The 23,621-nt window shown below is 39.2% G+C and overlaps 2 protein-coding genes across 5 annotated transcripts in view; both read right to left on the reverse strand.

Moving 5' to 3' along the window:
• The window catches only part of LOC121513254 (NLR family CARD domain-containing protein 3-like), a 945,231-nt gene that overhangs the window by 886,986 nt on the left and 34,624 nt on the right, over positions 1-23,621 (reverse strand). The window lies entirely within an intron of this gene.
• Positions 12,809-14,239, reverse strand: LOC121513260 (potassium voltage-gated channel subfamily S member 2-like). Its single transcript, XM_041792878.1, has one exon. It carries the CDS (start codon positions 14,237-14,239, stop codon positions 12,809-12,811), a length of 1,431 nt encoding a protein of 476 aa, XP_041648812.1.

The following is a 23,621-nucleotide window of genomic DNA, read 5'->3' on the forward strand; positions in this document are numbered from 1 at the left end:
ATAAATAGAGCTAATTCTTTTCCGGGTTATCTTTAACTATCTTAGTATTCAGGGTAAAACATTACAAAGCAGGATTTTAAAGAGGTAGTGAATACTTTCACATTTTTTTTCAACTGTACACTGAGGTATCCGACTGAACTATGATAAAACACATCAGTGTTGGTGTTATAGCTGAAATTTGCACCAAACTGATAAAAATCTGGATTTTAACGGCTTTTAATTAGCTCAAATGTAACCTTGCAAAGCAGATGGATACATCCGTTTCAGACAGAACGTTCATCCAATCACACTCCGATTTTTTTTCAAATCCTCTGCCTTTCCCGAAACGTTTCCTATTGAAGCTTTCCCGGATGGATTTGTGAAACAAATCCATTTGGAGTGTCAGGTTAGCTCAAACGGACATCTGCCTTGAAAAATCTTTTCTGAAAAGGTGGGGCTTATGTGATGTCACAAACACTATATTAAAGGTAGAGCCTTACCGCCTCTAACTGACTTTACCATTCAGAGTCCACTCCCATCCTCTCCTGCCTGCACCTGCACTGTCTCGGCTCTGAGAGCTCCAGCTATAGTACCGCCGCTGCTGGAGCCAATGGACCGAACAGGTCGTGCTCAGGTCCACCACGACACTATAGGCTGCATTAGGGGGACTCTAGAGGGGAAAACTCCACTTTTAAAGATCGCTATGAGGCAGTAGTGTTGTGGGAGTCTGTCTGTGTCTCTCTCTGACAAGGGGACATCACTGTCACTCCCACCTCATCTGGAAAACTCTGTCCTTTTTCCCCTCCCTCCTCTCAGAACCAAACTGCTCCCTTTCTGTGCATTTTTTTTTTATTATGGTGGTGGGTGGAGTTAGCTCTGAGCGGGGGGTTCACTTACACTTTAACTTTGATATTTTTTGTAATATGGGACTTGTTTTTATCTATTTTGTTTCCCCATTGTACCTAATGGTTAGACTGTTTAAATTAGTTGATTAATCCATGGACTATTCAATGTGTGGCTTGAGAAAATGCTGCTAAACTTTTGGAAAAGGCAGTCAAATTATAGGAGAAGAACTAGTAAACAGTAATGAAGAGGAACAGATTTAGAAGTACACTCTCAGAGTCAATGAAAATGAATCGCACATGCATCAGAGTCAATACAGAACTTCTTTCCTGGTTTTTATGACTGACAGCACTAGCTGTGGCTTTGGCTCAGTGAAAAACACCATCAGCAGCTGGGTTTCCATTACACTTGGAAATGCGCAAAATCGACATAGCGCAATAAAAAACTGGTAATTGAAACACCTGAATTTCGAAAAAACCTAAAATAACGCTAAAAAGTTTTTACGCTTTCACAAGGAGGTTTTTCACCAGTTGACCCCGGTGTTGTCCCCATCGATGGGATGCAGCAAATGGCAGCCACACAATCTGCCCCACCACTAAAAAAGCATTTACATATTATTCAGGTAGATTCTCAACTTACAGCATACTAGATTACTTCTTTATGTTAAAAAAAAGACATAGAACTTGTAGAAACATGCTTTATTGGTTTAAGGGATCTATCAGACCATGCTACAGTGACATTAAATATACAAAACATAAAAGAAGGAGAAGAGATGTGGAGGCTAGACAACTCTCTCCCACAAGATAAAACATTTGTAGGGAAGATGAATAAAATTCTTAAAGAATATATCGAGATGAATGACACAGGGGATATCAATTCAGTACAATTATGGGAAAGGGCTACAGCAGTGTCACGGGACCTATAATAGCATACGCAGCTTTTCAAAAAGGATAACAATAAAGCAGAAAACACTGGAGCAACAAATATGATGTCTGGAAGAACCATATATTAAAACAAATAAATCAGAGTTAATAAAATTAAAACAGAAACACAAAGAGTTGGATAGAATACGCACAGAGGAAGTTGAGAAACTTATGGCATATGCAAAGCAGAAACACTACAATGGTGGGTCAAATTCTTTAAAACTGCTAGCCTATAGAGTGGTGCAGTTGTGATGCAATTTTGTAGGCAAACCCAGAAGTTCGCGTTGCATGGGTTCCCTTGGCGTCGAGCCTATGGGATTTTTCAGTGGGTTTTTGGGTAATTGCTGAAAATAAGCTCTTTGTCCAATCAGAGTTTGCAAACTTAGAAGAAGTTCTTCAGCGCATCTTCCGTCTACTGGGCTGCAACACACACGGACCAGGGCGCCCGGCTTTGACATACCCACTGCCGCTCTAGAGCATCATCATGTCCATAAGATTGTCCTCTTCGAAACTTCAAACAGCTCAGCAATTTCACGTGCTGGTAGCCCACACTGGACACGATGCTGTTGTTGGAGTCCCCTTGTCTGACAATCCTGCAGATCAAAGCAATGGTTTGTGACTGTTCAGCGTTTGTCCCGCCCACCGAGTTTGATGGGAGAGGATGACAGATAAAATTATTTCATGATGCACAGCTGGAGCAGGAACCATGAAATAGTTAAATAAATAGTGAAATAATTCAATAAATAGTGGAATAAGTAGATGTGTTTTTACATAGAATGAATGAACATTTTAAATAATTACTTAAGCATTTATTAATGATTTATGTATTTCATAAATTATTTATTTGTTACCAATTTTAAATAATTAATGACACAATTAATTATTCAATAACACATGCATTTAATTAATTAAATATATATTTATTTATATACTTGTTGATTTATTTCCAATATTGAATAATTAATGACACATTTAATTATTTAATTAATTATACATTTATATATTTCATTTTGGCACTTTCAGTCCTCCATAGTAGGTTCTGTGTTCTTTTCTTCGTAGGCCTCATTCTGTTTTCTGTAAACAGTAGAATGACCTGCTTTTCCAAAAAGCTCTACCTTAGTCTCATCTGTCCACAAAATGTTCTCCCAGAAGGACTGAGGCTTACTCAGGTACATTTTTGCAAACTCCAGTCTGGCTTTTTTATGTCTCTTTGTCAGCAGTGGGGTTCTCCTCGGTCTCCTGTCATAGCGCTTCATCTCATTCAGATGACCACGTATGGTCCCAGCTGACACTTTTGCACCCTGAGTCTGCAGGACAGCCTGAATTTGTGTGGAAGTTGACTGAGGATGTTTATCCACCATTCCAACTATCCTGTGTTGTATTCTTTTGTCAGTTTTTCTCTTCCGTCCACGTCCAGGGAGATTAGCCACAGTTCTATGGTTATAAACTTCTTGATTATATTACACACAGTGGACAAAGGAATTTCAGGATCTCTGGAGATGGTCTTGTAACTTTGAGATTGTTCATATTTTACACAGTTGTGCTTCTTAAGTCCTCAGACCATTCTGGGCTCTTCTTTCTCTTCTCCATGTTTGGTGTGACACACACAGGCACACAACACAAAGGCTGAGTCAATTTTGTCCAGCCCATTTTTGAGTTTTGATTAAAATTATGTCAATTTTGGCTTTTTTTCTTCTGTTTTTTTTTTTGTCTTGTTCCAATGCAGATAAAGGAAATAAACATGTGTATACCAAAAACATTTGTAATTGCAACAATTTCTGGGGTAACTGGTGTATTTTCTGGAAAAATTCCAGGGGTGCCAATACTTTTGTCCATGACTGTTGATAGATAGCATCCTGTATGAAGTCTGTCTTTGTTAAAGGATTTTATTTCAAGCAGATCAGTGTTTCAACAGTCATGAACCGTGCAGAGGTGTGGCTTTTCAGCTGTGCCTCCAACCAATCACACATCCCCTCTGGTAGAAAGACTTCCACGGAGGATAGACTGGTGTTTCCTCGGTCCCTGAGCTCCTCCAGGAGCTGCCTCCTCTCTCCTCGACCGACCCGGAAATCGTTCTCCCTCCACCATGATGAAAGATCTTCAATTCCCTAAATGCACCTGGAGGAGGTGAGGATGGGGGAGAGAGGAGGCCCCTGGAGGAGCTCAGACCAAGGAAACGCCAGTCTATCTTCTGCAGAAGTCTTTTTACCAAAGGCAAAATGGCACTATCTATATTCATGACAATGCTCCATCTCATGCTGCAAAGAATCCCTCTGTGTCATTGGCTGCTATGGGCATAAAAGCAGAGAAACTCATGGTGTGGCCCCCATCTTCCCCTGACCTCAACCCTGTTGAGAACCTTTGGAGCATCCTCAGATTCAATGGATGCAAGAATAGTGAAGTTGAAATCAAAGAAGGGCTCCTATGTTAACATGTAACTTGGCCTGTTAAGATGTTTTTGATTGAAATAGCTTTGATTTCAGTAAATATGACCTTCTACATTCTATTACATTCTCATGGTAGTATATCTTAGCTTTAGGTTGAGGTTAATTTTTCTAGTTATAATATTTGGAAATAGAAATGTCTTATCTTACCTTTCCATCTTTTTCTCCTGGTATCTTGACTCCCAACAATGTATTTATAAATAAAAAATTCTATTTGTGAACCAAAGGCATGTCTCCAGCTTTCCCTAAGCCTGTAAATTTGTTTTTTGTCAACACATTTGTGTTTGCCTTTAATACTGATACAGGGAAACATTTCTCACTCTGCACATGAACTAGCCAGGTGCAGGCGACTTTTGTACAAGTCAATCTCATGTTTGTCTTTCAGAAATGATTGTACAATATCTATACATGTGTCTTTAAAAGATCTGTTCTCTCTGTCTTGTGTATTTTCTGAGGGAAGTGTGCTGCAGAGATTGTGTGTGGGCTTTTCTAGACCGTTCTTTTGCAGAAGCCTACACAGTAAATTTGGCAGAGTATATTATACAGTGATGAAGTAAAAATACTCTTTCAGTTATCTCAAAAGCCTGAATAACATGTTTACAGATTTAAACACACGAGGTAAAAATGCAGGCCTCAGGAGACTGTGGTGTAGAACGTCTACTATAATGAATGACACAGAAGCCCCGCCCACTTCATCAGAGAGATTCAAGAGATTCAAGTTGCTGTTTCTAGACTGAAGCTGAAGTTTCACCTTATTACTTCACTGAAATAACAAATGGAAAAATGGTTTCTCACTGACAGGCTCTCAGACTTAAACTGACATTCTGGTATTGAAAAGAAAAGCTAAAACAATGAAGGAGTTGATCGTTATCCTCTGGTTAAAGACCAGAAGTTCAGATTTTTTTGTTTGATGGGGGTTTAGAAGAACCAAGAGTAAAACTTGGGAATTATGCATTCTCTTACACAGATTTGCTCTGTATTTTGTTGCCAAAAATGCTGCTAAACATATTCTACATTTCAGACAAAGCAGTCTGTGTTTATTGGTTTTATTGTAGAGTTTATACAGTCTGATTTACTGAAGCCTACAACCCAGTGTTAATTTCATTGACTAAAATTATGATTAAAAATGTTTGTCAACAACTTTAAACTTTATAACTTTCTATAACAAGAACTAGATTAAGACTAGCAAAAATAGATCTGTGATGACTAAAGCTGACAGAAACTAAGTTTAGTTTTTGTCAAGATGACTTAAACTAGACTAAAATGTAATGTAGTTTTCGTTGGGCATTCAAAATCTGTGATATTTCTCCACTGTGGGTAAATCTGTCAAAAAAAACAAAGCATCTGTATCTATTCTTTCTCTCAGCTGTAGAAAGCAGGGACCCCAGGTTTTGGAGGGTGCAGAGAACACACTACCATGATTTGGTACCAGATTTAGGCAAGAAAATAAATTCTTGGTCTAAAAGTAAAGACTAAAATGTGAGGACTTTTTATGGACTAAAACTAGACTAAAATGTTTTGAGTTTTTGTTGACTAAAACTAGACCAAAACTAAAGAGTTAACCTTGCAAAGCAGATGGATGCGCCCGTTTCCTTGTTTCTCACTGAATCCATCTTGCAAAGCTCCCATCTGAACCGTTTGGGCCGGGTTAGAAAGTGAGAGGACCAATTAGCGACGAGGGGCAGTACTTTCAGGCGCAGCAGAGTCAAGACGTAAACAAGCAGCAGCAAGATCTAGTGCAGTTACGTATGGAGGAAGAGATTAGCGTGGAAGCTGCTAAAGCACCAGTTTTATCAGAACTTGATGACATTTCTACATTTAGAAGAAGAACAAAGAACAGCAGTGAGTTGTTTTCTTTTCAAAAAAAACTAAAGTTGAGTACTTACATGTCTATAGTTGCCATGTTTCGTGTTATTCGTCAGTAGCTGCGCACGCGCAGCTTGATAGCGGCTACGTCACGTTTTGTTGCTCTGATTGGCCCATAGAGATGTGACAGACAGAACGTTCACCCAATCATACTCTAAGTTTTTTTCAGATCCTCTGCCTTTTCTCAAACCTTTCCTATTGAAGCTTTCCCAGATGGATGTGTGAAACAATTAGTGATGTGCAGATTAATACTGAAATATCGATCCTTCCAATACCAGAGATTTATGTTCTAGAATCGATTCTCATGTGAAAATATCGATATTTTAATAACTGTGAACAAATGTATAGTTTACCATTATCAGGAACACAATGGAAAGTAAAAATACTATCACAAACTTGTTGTAATCATTCCCAGTTGGTAGGAACTACTTCTTCTTTCGCCTGTCAGTCACGTGTAATACGGCTCTGTAAGAGCGTCAGATTCACAGCGCGCTGCTGCTGGCTAAGACGCAGTTGCACGTGGACATCTCAGCTCCACAAACAGCAACGGTACGGCACCTGATGTGTGTGAGAAGACAGTTAAGTATTGTGGCAACACCACAAACCCCGTTAAACATCTGAGAATCATAAAACGGAATATGATGATGCGATCCAGAGAGCAGGAGAGGAGAGAGACAGGTACTGCCAGGGCGAGACAGACGTCACTCTCGGAGTCCTTTAGTGCTGCGGGCAGAAGCTATCCAGGTACAGATAGAATAATATATAATAATAATATAAGGATATAATATATAGGATATAATAATACTATATAAGGAGCTGTTGGAGATGTGTAGCACTGCCCCTGAATTTTGGGAAAGTGATATATACGTCTGACTACTAGACTTAGGTTTTGTTTTAATGATCAAACAACGTGAGTTCCCTGCATTCTTAAAGCTACGGAATCGTATTCTATCAAATGTTCATTAATAAATATGGTTATTAAATTAGTAATGAAATGCCACAATAAACAGCTGCATGAGTTCAGCTTGGAGTAAAATCTATGTCCCTGAGATCACCTCACATCCATTCAGTAGGCCTAGATTTAGTCAGGTAAGGTTACCTGTAAAGTAAAACATTTAAAGTGGATTACATAGGCTAGGTCTTACTAAAATATGCATAATTCTTTCAATAAAACAGCCATTGTGGGCTTTAAAAAACAAAGATACAACTGAAAAACATTTTATAAATTAGACAGATAATAACATTGTATCTATAAAATACTTGTGCTATTTTCAGTCTCATTTCTTTTGACTGATGGTTAATGGAATATTTTAAAATGCAGGTATTGACAAACTTATGCAGTTATTATGACATTTATTTTATTTTCATTCAATTATGTACTTTACTTGCAATTTCAATGAATCACATAACTTTTCATATATAATGGCAAGCGTATGAAAACTATTAATTCTTTAGTTTTAGTGTAGGCTGTTTTAAGAGTCTACACACATAGCTGAATCAAAATAAGATTAAGAATTCACGGCAAGTATCGGTATTGGATCAGTATCGGCGATACCAGCCTGAATTTGACTTGTTATCGGATCGGAAAGGAAATCAGTGGTATCGCACATCACTAAAACAAATCTATCTGGCGTGTCAGGTTATCTTTAGCTCCCTGTCATCAGAGATTCAAATGAAAGCATTCGCATGCTTGAGGGGGCGCACACAGCAGCGCCTATAGTGTGTGTGTGTGTGTGTGTGTGGGGGGGGGGGGTGGGGCATGAGGAGGGGAGGTGAAGGAGCGGAGGGGCACCTAATCAGTGACATGTCTCTGTTATTGGTCATATCATTTACACATGCACAATCAGCTGTTAAATACAGAAAATGCCGACTCGAAATAATTTCCCCCCATCGGTTTGGCGCCCCCTAACTTGGCGCCCCTATGCACCGCATATAGTACATACCCACTTTTCTCACCACTGACGCCAGGTGTGGAAAGGCTTCCTGTAAGATCAAGAAGCAAAGACAATTCAATTTAGAGAACCGAGATGCTGCTAGGCATGAATAAAAGGCCCTGGCTTTTGTATAAGACACAGGCTTAATGCACTACATGCTGTTTTACATTCAAACATGTTAAAATCAGCTTGGAATAACAAAACGGCTCTTGGCCTTAATCTCAACAAAACTGAAGAATTATTAAAACCAACTCAGCCCTGTTCAGAGGGTTACAATAAAGACATGTGTAATCGATACCCATTATTTTTTAAGTTTAGCCTTCAAACAGGCGTTTCTTAAACAGAAAGACATGACTGCTCCTTCTTTGACTTTCCTTAAGGAACAGTGGGCCGAGGACTTTGGGACTGAAATTTCAGATGAAACATGGCAGTCTGCCATTTCAAAAATTCCCTCTTCATCAATATGCATTAGACACAGTTTATTACAATTCAAGGTAAAACATAGACTTCATTTTTGTTGGGGCAGACTAGCAAAGATGTTCCCAGGATTAGGTAAGACCTGCTCCCATTGCCATCAGGATGAAGACACGCTTTACCATTCTTTTTGGAGCTGCCCAAATCTGGTTTCATTTTGGTCGGGCATCTTTGAAACGTTCTCTGTAATAAGGAGATACATCCAGACCCAGTCATTGCATTATGAGTGGTCCCTGGGGGGCTTGAACTTACAGGATGAACTTACAATGCAATGCCTTAGCCTTTCTGTCATTATTTGTGTATTGTTTAGTCTTGATTAACTGGAAATCTACCAGATATCCATCACACAGTAAATGGGTGGAGAGTGTGACGTCTCATCTCAAACTTGAGAAGCTTAGACACTCCACTAGGGGCTCAAAACAGGTATTTCTTAAAGTTTGGAAGCCTTTCCTCACTTACTTTGAACAAAATTTTACATCCAAGAATTAGGCCTGAGGTCCCTGAACGTTTGACTCCAAATCCCAGTGTCTGCCCCCCCCCCCCCAGTTTATTTAAATATATGTACTTTTTAAAATGTTAATATCTCCACCAAGGAGGTTATGTGATCAGCAGGGTTTGTTAGTTTGTTTGCAACATAACTCAAAAAGTTCTGGACAGATTTTGATGACATTTTCAGGAAATGTCAAAAATGGCATAAGGAAGAACTGATTAGATTTTGGGAGTGATCGGATCACCGTCTGGATCCAGGATTTTTTTTTAAGGATTTAAGGATTTTGTACCCTATCTCCCTATTGGAAGGTCTGCGCTCTAGTTGTTACTCTTTTTATTTTTTTATTTCCCTGTAGGTGTATTTTACATTTGTTTTTTAAAAATATATATTTGTGTTTGTGCCTGATGTACCTTTACCATGAACTGTTTTGATTTCTATTGTGATGCTGTTATAAAAGTTAAACAGTTCAATAAAAAGATTAAAAAATAACTAAATAAATAAAAAGGCATTTCTGCTGTAAATGTAGTCAATAAAGGAAGAGCAGGTTTTTTCACAGCAGCACTGGCTCCATTTCCAAAACTTGGCTGTGACTTGGTTCTCATATCATCATGACTTGTCTTCAAATTAGATTTGTCAAATTTGTTTGGGGGGTGACACGGTGGTGCAGGGATTAGCGCTGTTGCCTCACAGTAAGAAAGTTCTTGATTCACTTCCGTGTTTGCATATTCTCACAGTGCATGCGTGGGTTCTCTCCAGCTTCCTCCCGCCACCAAAAACATGCTAGTTAGGTTAATTGTTGACTCTAAATCAGCTGTAGGTGTGAGTGTGAGCGAGCCTGGTTGTCTGTCTCTATTCATCAGCCCTGTGATTGACTGGCAACCAGTCCAGGGTGTACCCCGCCTCTCGCCCAATGACAGCTGGGATAGGCTCCAGTCCTCCTGCCATCCCCAACGGGATAAGCGCTATAGAAAATGGATGGACATTTGCATTTTTTAAAAGTTGCTGAAATGTTTCTGTGCTGATCATCCACATCTTATGTGCTCTGACACATTCAAATCTTGGAATATTTTTGAAACCCATCCCTAATCTTTTCTGTAAACCAATAAGACACAGTGGATTTTTTCTGACACAGTTTGCTTTAATAACATATCTGGAGTTATCTTGTTGCAAGATAGCAAAAACACACGGACATTTTCAGAGGAGATACAGCTGGAGTTACTTTCAGACCAGAACATTTACAGATGGGGTTGACAACAGTTTGACACCACTCAGCACTGTGAACAAAATCCCTTACTCTGTTTTTCATCCTGTGTGATCAAATTTTGACCTGTTTAGTTCCACTTAAATCCCACTGTCCATAACATTTGCTTGCTTTTTGTTGCACTGACACTCTAGGTCAAGGGTGTCTAACTCAAGGCCCGTGGCACAGTTATACCCGGCCTACCAGAGCATACTTTTATCATAACACACGGACTGGTGTTGAAAATTAGCACTTTGCTATAAACACTTAAAGCAGTGCATCTGGACCTGTGTATGATTAAATATCACAGCATCAATGTTACTGTGTCCATGTCAAATAAATGCTAAATAAATAAATACATAACTGGCCCACCAGTATGAGGTCTGTACATTTCCTCCAGTATAACAATGTTAACTTAACCTTAATGATTGAAAATATCCTTGTTAAGTCAGAAGAATTAGAAAGAGTAAAGACTTAAAATCATTTGATAAAAAGTCAGGAATGTGGGAAAATACATTTTCATTTTCATTCATATTTTCTAATTTGCATCTCACAATTTTGAAAAACGTCAAAACCAAAGTTTTGGTTTTTAATTTTTATGTCATATTTTGACCTTTTGAAATCATGATTTTGACTTTTGTCTCATATTTTGACAATTTAGATCCACAATTTTAATTTTAACTCATATTTTGATTTTTATATAGATGAATTTTATTTTACATTTTTACATTTTCAACTCCTAATTTTTAATTTTAATCCCAAATATAAACCTTTCTGATTTAAAACCTTAAATTTTTGTCTTATCTTTGAGCTGTTTTAATTTTTTTTTTCTTATATTCTGACAGTAATTACTCATGATTAAGAATTTTATCTCATATTTTGACCTTTAAAACTCTTGATTTTCATTATAATCTAGAATTTTCCCCTCCTAAACTCATGATTTCAAATTTTCTCCTTAGATGTTGACATTTTCAACTCCTAACTTTGATTTTAACCCCCCCCCCCCCCCCAAAAAATCCTTTCTGATTTAAAATCTTAAATTTTTGTCTCATCTTTGGGTTGTTTTTAATTTTTTCTCATATTTTGAAATTAAAAACTCATGAAAACTCATTATTTTGAATTTTATCTCATATTTTGACCTTTAAAACTCTTGATTTTTATTTTAATCTCATATTTTCACCTTCTACACTCATGATTTAGAGTTTTTTTTTCAGATGTTGACCTTTTCAACTCTTAAATATAATTTGTAAATATAAAATTCAATTGACTTAAAGTTTTAGTTTTGACCTTTTAAAATCATGGTTTTGTCTTTTATATCATATTTTGACAATTAAGATTCACAATTTTATTTCTAAGTCATATGTTGACTTTTTAAACTCATGAATTTGAATTTTATCTTACATTTGACATTTTCAACTCCTAACTTTGAATTTTAATCCCAAATAAAATGTTTCTGATTTAAAATCTTAAATGTTTGTCTCTTCTTTGGGCTGTTTTGAATTTTTTTTCTCATATTTTGACACTAAAAACTCATGATGTAGAATTTTATCTGATATATTCACCTTCTAAACTCTTGAGTTAGAATTTTTTTCTCAGATGTTGACCTTTTCAACTCCTAAATATAATTTTTAATCCCAAATATTGACCTTTTCCATTCAAAATATTAATTTTTTTTAATCTCATCTTTTGACCTTTTAAACACTTGGTTTTGAATTTGATTTTACATTTTGACATTCTCAACACCTTAATTTGAATTTCAAGCCCAAATATAAACCTTTTGATTTAAAATCTTAAATTTTAGTCTAATCTTTGGGCCTATAAAACTCAGTATTTTTAATTTTTTTCTCGCATTTTGACATTAAAAACTCATAATTTAGAATTTTACCTTATATTTTGATCTTTAAAACTCTTGATTTTTAATATTATCTCATATTTTCACCTTCTAAACTCTTTTATTAAAATTTTTTTCTCAGATGTTGATCTTTTCAACTCCTAAATATAATTTTTAATCTCAAATATTGACCTTTTCCATTCAGAATATTCATTTTTTTTTAATCTCATCTTTTAACCTTTTCAACTCATGGTTTTGAATTTCATCCCCTTTTTTGACATTTAACAAATATACTTTTGAATTTTATCTCATATTTTGACCTTTCAAACTCATGATTTTGAATTTTATTTAGTACTTTAACTGTTAAGAATCAGGAATTTAACTTTTGACTTTTTTAAATCACAAGATCATTTATCATCAATGTTACATTTTTTCCTATAATTCCTTAATGGTGAAGATGAGGTTGTCAGTTTTTAGGAAAGTTTGACCCGGTTAGGCCCTCAGGTTAGACCCAAATTCACAATTCGACCCCTGCTGTAATTGAGTCTGACATCCCTGCTCTCGGTGATCTGAGCTACGCAGCAGCGAATTGTTCCTAGATGCTAAATAATCCGGACACTCCTGCACTCATATCAGCGCTGAATGAACCCTGTCTTCCAACCATAAGGTCTTTTCTATACTTGGTCTGACCGTTTTAGTGTATAGACTCATTGAGACTGATATCAGCGCTGAATGAACCCTGTCTTCCAACCATAAGGTCTTTTCTATACTTGGTCTGACCGTTTTAGTGTATAGACTCATTGAGACTGTGTTCACTAGGAGAACTGCGGCTCATGTTAGACAAGCTGGCCATGAGGGATTTGACTTTGTGTGCATAATAATTCCTCAGGTTGACAGAGGGCACCTGTTTTATTCCCTCATCAAAATCACAGCCTCTCATTGCGATCTCTAGCTGTTTTTGCTTTTTATAGAAGAGAGAAAATTTGTTGAAAATCAGAGTTATTGGAAGCACAACAACTAAGATACCAGCAAGGATGCACGCTGAGGCTGTGAGCTTGCCTGCAACCGACAACGGCACCACGTCTCCGTACCCGACGGTGGTCATGCTGACGGTGGCCCACCACCAGCACGCTGGTATGGTGGAGAGATCCTCGCTATCCTCTTTCTCAACTGTGTAGGCAACGACGGAGAAGAAAGACACACCTACAGCCAGGTAGAGAAGAAGCAGGCCCACCTCCTTGCAGCTGTTCCTAAGAGTTTCCCCCAGTGAGCGTAATCCAGTAGAGTGGCGAGCCAACTTCAGGATACGGAAAATCCTCATCAGCCTCAACACTTGTGCAACACGTCCAAGGTTGGCTAGTGCAGGGCTGCTCTCGGCCACCAGGTTTATAAGAAGCGTCAGGTAAAATGGAAGTATGGACACCAGATCTATCAAATTCAATGGATGCTCGAAGAAATGAAGAAGATCTGGTGCGACCACAAACCTGACGGCCAGCTCCAGAGTGAACCAGGCAATGCCAAAGTACTCCACTGTCTCAAAATGAGGGTCCTCTTTGGGTTGTCCCTCACTGTCAAACAGACTGAACTCAATCATGCTGTTCATGCACATCGTGGTGATAGAGCTGAGCACCACCAGGATGGAGAAAGTGCTGATGATGCGGCTGGCCACGGAATAACCTGGGTTCTCCAGGATTAACCAAAAGCGCCTTCTTGTGCTCCCCAGCAGCTGTTTGTCAAACTTGGTTGCATCGCTGTAGAACTCCAACAGTTCATCAAAAGAGGAAGTAGTGCTGCCTTCATCACTCCTGTCCTCCCAGTCCACTTTCTTCTGGTCCATCTTCTTATCTTGATAGGTGCTGCTGCAGCATGAATCAATGAAGAACTCGTTGATGCCCCAGTATTCGATCTCCTGACTGAAGGAGAAGATGCATAATTCAGCCATGAAATGCAGCCGACCAGTGTTGTAGAAATTCAACACATAGGGGAAGAGTGCTGGGTTCCTGTCAAAGTAAAACTCTTTCTCGATGTCATCGTAATCATCACACAGCTCTAGGATGGACTCTTTGGACTGGCAGTGGAGTAAGCGGGCAAGCCTCGTGTCAGGGAACCGAGATAGGGTGTCAGACTGGAGGTGTTTCTTGAAGCCTCCTACATTGATGCGGATAGCAGCGCTATCATCCATGTGAGCCTTCGTCCCTAAAGCCTGGCCTGTCATGACTGGACACGTGAAAATACAGAAAGACAAAAGGGAAGAGACAGTGAGCCCAAAACAGGCACAGCCAGAAAAAAGCCAAATAAAGGGAAATTAAATCAATTTAAATGGATAGATGCCATACTTACTTACCCTCACAGATCATTTTTATCCTTTTTATTAGACTGACAGATAGATCTCAAAAAAATAGAAAATCATGAAAAAGTTTAAAAATTTTTGTCACTCACTTTAAAAAGGGAAATCCATATATTATATAGACTCAATACACATACAGTGAAGTATTTCAAGCCTTTATTTCTTGAAATGTTGTTTATGGCTTACAGAAAATGAAAACCCAAAATTCAGTATCTCAGAAAATTAGAATATTGTGAAAAAGTTCAATATTGGAAAGTCATGGTGTCCGCCCTAAGCAGCTAATGAACTCAAAACGGCTGAAAAGGTTTCCTGAGCCTTTAAATGGCCTAGAGAGTGAAACCCTGATAAACCCAGAGAATGGACCCTGATAAACCCAGAGAATGGGGCCCTGATAAACCTAGAGAATGGGCCCCTGATACACCCAGAGAATGGACCCCTGATAAACCTAGAGAATGGACCCCTGATAAACCCAGAGAATGGGGCCCTGATAAACCTAGAGAATGGACCCTGATAAACCCAGAGAATGGACCCTGATAAACCCAGAAAATGGACCCCTGATAAACTCAGAGAATGCCTTATAAACCCAGAGAATGGGCCCCTGATACACCCAGAGAATGGACCCTGATAAACCCAGAGAATGGACCCTGATAAACCCAGAGAATGGACCCCTGATAAACCCAGAGAATGGACCCTGATAAACCCAGAGAATGGACCCTGATAAACCTAGAGAATGGGCCCCTGATACACCCAGAGAATGGACCCTGATAAACCCAGAGAATGGACCCTGATAAACCCAGAGAATGGACCCTGATAGACCCAGAGAATGGACCCTGATAAACCCAGAGAATGGACCCTGATAAACCCAGAGAATGGACCCTGATAAACCCACAGAATGGACCCTGATAAACCCAGAGAATGGACCCTGATAAACCCAGAGAATGGACCCTGATAAACCCAGAGAATGGACCCTGATAAACCCAGAGAATGGACCCTGATAAACCCAGAGAATGGACCCTGATAGACCCAGAGAATGGACCCTGATAAACCCAGAGAATGGACCCTGATAAACCCAGAGAATGGACCCTGATATACCCAGAGAATGGACCCTGATAAACCCAGAGAATGGACCCTGATAAACCCAGAGAATGGACCCTGATAAACCCAGAGAATGGACCCTGATAAACCCAGAGAATGGACCCTGATAAACCTAGAGAATGGGCCCCTGATACACCCAGAGAATGGGCCCCTGATATACCCAGAGAATGGGCCCCTGATAAACCCAGAGAATGGACCCCTGATAAACCTAGAGAATGGGCCCCTGATACACCCAGAGAATGGACCCTGATAAACCCAGAGAATGGACCCTGATAAACCCAGAGAATGGACCCTGATAAACCCAGAGAATGGACCCTGATAAACCCAGAGAATGGACCCTGATAAACCTAGAGAATGGACCCTGATAAACCCAGAGAATGGACCCTGATAAACCTAGAGAATGGCCCCTGATAAACCCAGAGAATGGACCCTGATAAACCCAGAGAATGGACCCTGATAAACCTAGAGAATGGGCCCCTGATAAACCCAGAGAATGGACCCCTGATAAACCTAGAGAATGGACCCTGATACAGCCAGAGAATGGACCCTGATAAACCCAGAAAATGGACCCCTGATAAACTCAGAGAATGCCTTATAAACCCAGAGAATGGGCCCCTGATACACCCAGAGAATGGACCCCTGATAAACCCAGAGAATGGGCCCCTGATACACCCAGAGAATGGACCCCTGATATACCCAGAGAATGGGCCCCTGATACACCCAGAGAATGGACCCCTGATATACCCAGAGAATGGGCCCCTGATACACCCAGAGAATGGACCCCTGATATACCCAGAGAATGGGCCCCTGATACACCCAGAGAATGGACCCTGATAAACCTAGAGAATGGGCCCCTGATAAACCTAGAGAATGGGCCCCTGATAAACCCAGAGAATGGACCCCTGATAAACCTAGAGAATGGGCCCCTGATAAACCCAGAGAATGGACCCTGATAAACCTAGAGAATGGGCCCCTGATAAACCTAGAGAATGGACCCTGATAAACCCAGAGAATGGACCCTGATAAACCCAGAGAATGGACCCCTGATATACCCAGAGAATGGGCCCCTGATATACCCAGAGAATGGACCCCTGATAAACCTAGAGAATGGGCCCCTGATAAACCCAGAGAATGGACCCCTGATAAACCTAGAGAATGGGCCCCTGATAAACCCAGAGAATGGACCCTGATAAACCTAGAGAATGGGCCCCTGATAAACCTAGAGAATGGACCCTGATAAACCCAGAGAATGGACCCCTGATATACCCAGAGAATGGGCCCCTGATACACCCAGAGAATGGACCCTGATAAGCCCAGAGAGTGGACCCCTGATAAACCCAGAGAATGGACCCCTGATTAACCCAGAACCTTAGGTGGCGTACCAGTTTCAGCTGACTTTTTTCAAAGCACAGCTAGATTAAGCTCGACACTTAACCCTCTTCTGGGAAAGGCTAGCTCTGAAGTCGAAGTAACCATGGTTACTCAGCTGAGACTTAAATGAGCCACGCTGATGGAATGAGGTTCCTACTAAAATAAGCAAGACTAACCAAAGTAAACCTGGGCAACAGAGTTAGCACTGACAAACAAAGCTTGAAATTACTATGCTAATAATAATAATAATAATAATAATTGAAAATAGCCCACCCAGCAAAAATTAGGTGAAAAGACATTAATGAAATGTGAAAGGTTTTGGAAAGTGAAAGGTGAAAAGCTGTAATTTCCAGGTCGTTGAAAAGACGTCTCTATAAAGACATCGCCGTAATATGGTCATCTTTAAAATAACTAGGCTATTATGGGGCTAAATTTGGATCAAATCTGACAGACAAAACATAGCCTAATTTCCTACGATTATGTTTTGACTAAATTAAGGCCATGACGGACCGACTACATTTAGCCTGAAAACAAAAAACTTCTAAATGACATTGGGTGTTTGGTGGGAGCTTCAATGTAGCACCACTTTTGTGATGTCGCAGTTGCTTAGCGTGCTACATCTCTGTAGGGTGTAGCTATAGTGTCTCCACACTATAGCTACACCCTACAGAGATGTAGTGTAGAGACACTAATTCTTTTGTTGAATAACTGGCAGCTTAGCTACACTCTTCAAGTAGCTTGCCCAACACTTTCATGTATCAACCAAAGGTAAATGCTGGCTAATGCTAGCACTACTTGTCATTAAAGGTGTGAATGTAGCTTTCACAACCATGTTATAGATGTTTCTGTCTGCTTCTAAGATATTCAGAACAATTTTTTCCAATAAATGTGATATTTCCTTTGAAATACCACAAATACCATATTCAATACAGGGCTTGCAAAAGCTCCACAGGCATAGCAACAGTCACCAAGGGGGCGGGGCCTAGTGAAGTGTAATTTAAAGTTATTTTGTTTCACATCAGGGAAATACAAGTTTGATTTACTTAAAAATATAAAAGCATTTTAATTACTCACTAAAACAATAAAAATGGACTAGATTAAATAAGAACATTTACTTTAGGTCAAAATCAGATATTTAAATCAAGTATGGGACAACATTCTTTTTTAAAACCATAAAAACTGATGTTCTCAGTCCCCATACTATCAAAGTTTGTTAGAAGAGGTGTGAGAGTGGTAAAGATGGACCTGTCCAAACTTTTATTTTAAACATGAGACATCATATCTGTTGGGATTGCCCAAAAAAATAATTAACTGTCATATTGTCTTCCCATTTTTCCATGCACCTGTCAAATTGACCCAGCTTTATCTGACTGCTTATAAAGTATGAGGTACAAAATTGTTACTATATTTTTTTTGTTTCATCTTTTCAGTAAACTTGTTTCCAACACATTGACATATATTTCACATTTGTTTTTTATTTACGCTATAATAGACCTCATTTACATAAAAAGATATCTAATTTTTTAGTTAAAAAAGCAGAAATTCTGAATTTTTAAACAATTGTTATGATCTGAGGCACACAATTTGATGGAATATAAGGGATAGGTATATGTAAAAAAGTTTTGTAAGAATATTGTTTCAAAACCATTTCCATTTTTTCAATGGCAGCAAAAAATGGCATCTGTTGTCTTCACAGGTCAAATTGACCCAGGAAGACAAGAGATGCTATACATTTTTGTTAAACACATATAGTTCAACAGAATTATTCAAAATTAATTTAACTTGCAAAGAGCATAGCGTGGAGTCATCCATGTCATTTTCAGGCATTTATATGGAAGAATACCAAAGTTATGATATTTTAATTTTTAGAATCGGGTCAAATTGACCCAAAGACAGCAGGAGGGTTAAACAATTTGAACATTTGATATTTCAATTATCTTTTTTAGAATACAATGTGAGGTTTCAGTGCCCCCAGTGATAATTTTGTTGACTAAAGCTACAACTAAAATGTTTGTCAACAGCCTTTTTTCCATGACAAAAACTAACAAAAACTAGACTAACAAAAATAGATCTGTGATGACTAAAACCGACAAAAACTACGTTTAGTTTTCGTTAAGATGACTAAAACTAGACTAAAATGTAATGTAGTTTTTGTTGGGCATTCAAAATCCATGACATTTCTCCACTGTGGGTAAATCTGTCAAAAAACAATGCATCTGTATCTATTCTGCCTCTCAGCTGTAGAAAGCAGGGACCCCAGGTTAGGCAGAGTGCAGAGAACACACTACCATGATTTGGTACCAGATTTACGCAAGAAAATAAATGCTTGGACTAAAAGTAAAGACTAAAATGTGAGGACTTTTATGAACTAAAACTAGACAAAAATAAAAAAGGGTAGAAATTACTAAAATGGGGCTAAAACTAAAAGCATTTCATCTAAAGACTAAGACTAAAATTAAAAATAGCTGCCAAAATTAACACTGATGTGCCCCACAAATCACTATATTTTCTTTCTATCTTACAAAGCGTCCGAGGTTCTTAGAAAATAGGGTTGTACATGAGAACAACTTGTCAGTGGAGACATGTAAAATATTTCCCCTTCTCAGGACTCAGGGGTGTCAAACTCAAGGCCCGGGGGCCAAATCTGGCCTGTGGTACAGTATTATCCGGCCCACAAGATCATAGCATGTTTACATTAAAACTGGCCCTCCAGTACGAGGTCTGCAGATTTTCACCAGTATGAAAATGTAAACTCAGAAGAAAGAAACTCATCAAAATCTGAAGAAGTCAAGAGCGAAACAAGAGATAAAAAGCAGGAATATTGGAGAAGAAAACTGGTGCTATAATTTCATGTTTCTGAAAATTATGACTCAAACTTATTAATTTACTTTTAATTCCATACTTTAACCTTATAAAATCATGTTTTTAACATTTTATATCATATTTTCTCTTTAAGAGTCACAGTTTTGAATGTTTAGTCATATCTTTTCATTTTTTTCCCTCATATTTTGACCATTTTAACCCCTAACTTTGGCTGTGTAGTCCTATATTTCAACATTTCTCAAGTCTACAAGTCATATTTTGACTTTTAAACTCATGATTTTGAATTTTCTCATATTTTGACTGTCCAGTTTTTTACATTTTAATTTTGTGTTTTGACCTTTTATCACACTTTTAAAATGATTTTCTTGAGCTTTAAACTTATCGTTTTGGCTTGAATTTCAAAAGACCTTAATATCAATGCTTTTTTTCATATTTTATTACTGGTGAAAATTTACAGGGTTAAATGCTGACACCTGTTAGGCCCTCAGCTTAGACCTCAATCCAGAATCCGGCCCCTGCAGTTTGACACCCCTGAACTATATCTTTTAAGAATAGGGTTATAATTTATACCTTAACTGTATTTCGAGTCTGCTCTCATAAATTGGTGTCTTAAAAACTTCTGATTTCCTCTGTTTTTAAAAAGTTAACCTGGGGACTTCAGAAGGCATCAGCCTCCATCATTCAGGAACATTCTCTCCCCACAGACAACAATAAGAGATGTAAAGAAGCAGAACAGGCTGCCTACCTACTTCAGAGAGGACAATTCCCAGAAAACTCTGTGATCAGCTCAGCAGACAGAAGACTGCAGTCATCAGCCAAGTTTGGATTTCATCTGCTAAACGTGGAGACAAAGCCTCCTCCATGGGGTCCAGACAGGCTGGTCTCAGGGTAGATGGATCCAGGGGGACTTGGCGTGATGAAGAGGATGAGGAGGGTCGGCGCTAATACGATGTCTCCTCTGTATTCAGATACAGCCGTTCTTCACAATAACATCGACGTCCCTCCTCGGGGTTTTTAGCTGAAGCAGCCTGGTTCTCTCTGCTCCTGTCGAGTTTTCCACAGTTAGGCTTCATGTACACGCTCTGTTCTAACAGCAGGTTTCAGCTGGCGTTAGCATTGTTCCTCATCCTTCTCCCTCTGAGAGGAAATTCCTTCCACCCTCTCTTCTTCAGTGTTGCTGCGCAGCAACACGTAGCTCCCTCAGCCCCGCCCCCCCCGGAGAAATCTCAGCGTCACAGAGATGAAGAGGACGAGGCGTACCTGTAGGAGGAGGTAGTCAACCCCCATGAAAGCACGAGCACCACACCAGGTGGGATCTAACAGCTTCATCAGCGTCGGTGTGAATGTATGGTTTCCTTAAAGGCCATTCACTTCTCTGGATGTGGGAGGATGGAACAACAACGACCATAAAATACGACCACTTAGCCCAGGGGTGCTCAACCTTTTTAGCCAGAGACCCCCACAATAAAGGTGCCAGAGACCGGGGACCCCCACTGTCCCTGAAGGTGGTTGAACAGCCGTTCACAGTCAGGAATACTCATGTCCAGACAAGGCTGCCTTTAGGGGGGATAAATGTGGAGCTTTCTGGGACCCAGCCAGGGGCGTAGCCAGGGATTTAGGGCCCCTAGAAAGTTTGAGAAATCTCATGGCGTTAATAACACCCTGGACACTGAGATCGTCCCAAAGTCTGACACTAAGGAGGAGGAGACTCACATCCTTATTGTGGAAGGCTTTCTGCTTTACACCTACGAACCTTTGATCGACGTGCTGAACCAACATTACTTTATTTCCATCCCATATGAAGAATGCAAAAAGAGGAGGTGCTCTAGGAACTACACGGTGCCAGATCCACCCGGCCTGTTCGATGGCCACGTCTGGCCCATGTATTTGAAACACAAGAACATTACAGATTTCTCTGCATTTTAGTGTATTTTTGAACCTTAATTTCCCCATTAATTAGCATTATTTTTCACTTAATTTACTGGCATTATTTTGGACCATTTGGACATTTTTAAGGGAGGAGCAGAGGCCCCCAGTATTGTTTTAACTCTGTTTCAGTCATACTCAACGTGTGTCTCTTTTGTGATGATTTGTGGCTCTTTTATGTCTTCATTTGAAATTTTATTCCCCCAGAAAACCTTAAATAAAGGGAAACTATGACCTCAGAAATTATCCATTGAAAGTCACATTAATCAGTTTGTTTCCCACATTTATACAGTCGGCTTTATTTGTCAACTTTTAAATTTGTCTTCATATTTTCATTTCCCTTATTTTCCACTTTTAATCATTTTTTACTGCTTTAAGCCCACTTTGTCACTTCTTATTGTCCGGTGTTTGACTCTTTTATCCTGCTTTTTACTATTTGCAGTTTTTCCCCCTTCTTGCCACTTTTCACCCATTTAAGCTGCCTTTTGCCATTAAATGCCACTTTTTCCCCCCAATTTTTGCCACTCTTTGCTGTTTTTTGCCCAATCTCCCACCTTTGGCTGCATTTTGCCCATTTTAGTCATTTTCCACTCATTTTTTGTCATGTTTTTACCACTTTTTGTCCTTTTTTGCCACCTGTAACACATTTTTTTGGTCACTTCTCACCTACATTTTGCCACTTTCGGTCCTTTTTTGTCACTTTTTCTCCCCCATTTTTGTCACTTTTCATCCACTATTTGGCTTTTTATGCAGATTTTGCCCCTTTTCACCCTTTTTTGCAGCTTTTTGACCATTTTTGCCCCTTTGACTTATTTTTATTGCCACTTTAACCCATTTTTGCCACTTTTCACCACTTAGATTGTGACTCTTACAAAGGTATTTTTCAACAATTTGGCTCTTTGGTTGAGCAGGGTTGAGTAATGCTGCTCTATTTAATACACATTTCAGTCTGCTGACATTACCTACAGGAAACACATATTAGACCCATAAAAGGTAGTAACCCACTAAACACTGGACGACCACAGGACGTGCAGATCTGGTCTAAATCAAGTCGGTCAGTCCAGGACCCAATCTGCACGTCATTCTGACCTCCAAATCAAGTAGTGGACGTCAAAGTGCGACCTCTCCTGGACATTGATATGCAGTTCAATATTTGAACCCTTGGGTACTCGTTTTTTTTCAGCGTCTTGTGGACATGAACGTCAGGTGCAGAATATTGACATAAATTAAAAAGCGCATGAAATTGACATTATTCGATATACTGCTCACCTCAGCATTTTTCTTCTTACACACATATAAATATATTTGCTGAAAATAAAACAAACATCTTCTCAGGCAACCTCAGCTATTAAGGTAACTGCTCACAAGCAGAGTGACAGAAGCTAATCTGCGGAGGCGTGAAGCTATTGGCAGGAAAAATGACGTATGTCTTTTGTTAAACTGGAAGCTTGCGCCGCAGACACAGCAGACACACAGACTTGGTCGGGCCGTTAAAGTACAAGATTAAGTTAAAGGTAAGTATATTTGACTGCAGGTTACCTTTTCTGTTCTGTAATGTCATTAACAGTCGTTGCAAACCAGTGTCCACCTTTTGCGGTTTTGTAGGGGTAAACAAAGATGGCGAACGCTAACAAGTACTAGCTCAGCCCAGCTAGCCAAATTTACAGAAAACTCAAACGTTAATGGCGGATACTAAGTCATGAATGCCAGTGTGGTGAAATTCTCAACTGGGAGACATGTTAACATTATTTTATTCAGAAAGCAGATTTTATACTGTAGAGTAAGTAACACCACACTGGGAGACACAGTTAAGTGTTTTTATCAGCAGCTTTTTATGCTTTGGTGTATCATAGTTCAGCATCTCCACACAAATGGGCACGTGCACGCAGTCAGGAAACCGATCAAAATATATGTCCTGCACTTTAACCTGGAAAACAACATAGATGATGAAGAGCAGGGATGTGATGGCAGAGTCTTTGGAAGCTCTGAGGAGAAAGGAGATGCCGAGTGCGTCTGTGTAAAAGTTGCTGTTAGC

The sequence above is a fragment of the Cheilinus undulatus genome, linkage group 8, assembly GCF_018320785.1.
Source record: "Cheilinus undulatus linkage group 8, ASM1832078v1, whole genome shotgun sequence".
In the NCBI taxonomy this organism is placed as follows: domain Eukaryota; kingdom Metazoa; phylum Chordata; class Actinopteri; order Labriformes; family Labridae; genus Cheilinus; species Cheilinus undulatus.

What these genes read in the sequence shown, in the direction of transcription:
- LOC121513260 (XM_041792878.1), bottom strand. Translation starts at nt 14,239, where the DNA reads ATGACAGGCCAGGCTTTAGGGACGAAGGCTCACATGGATGATAGCGCT.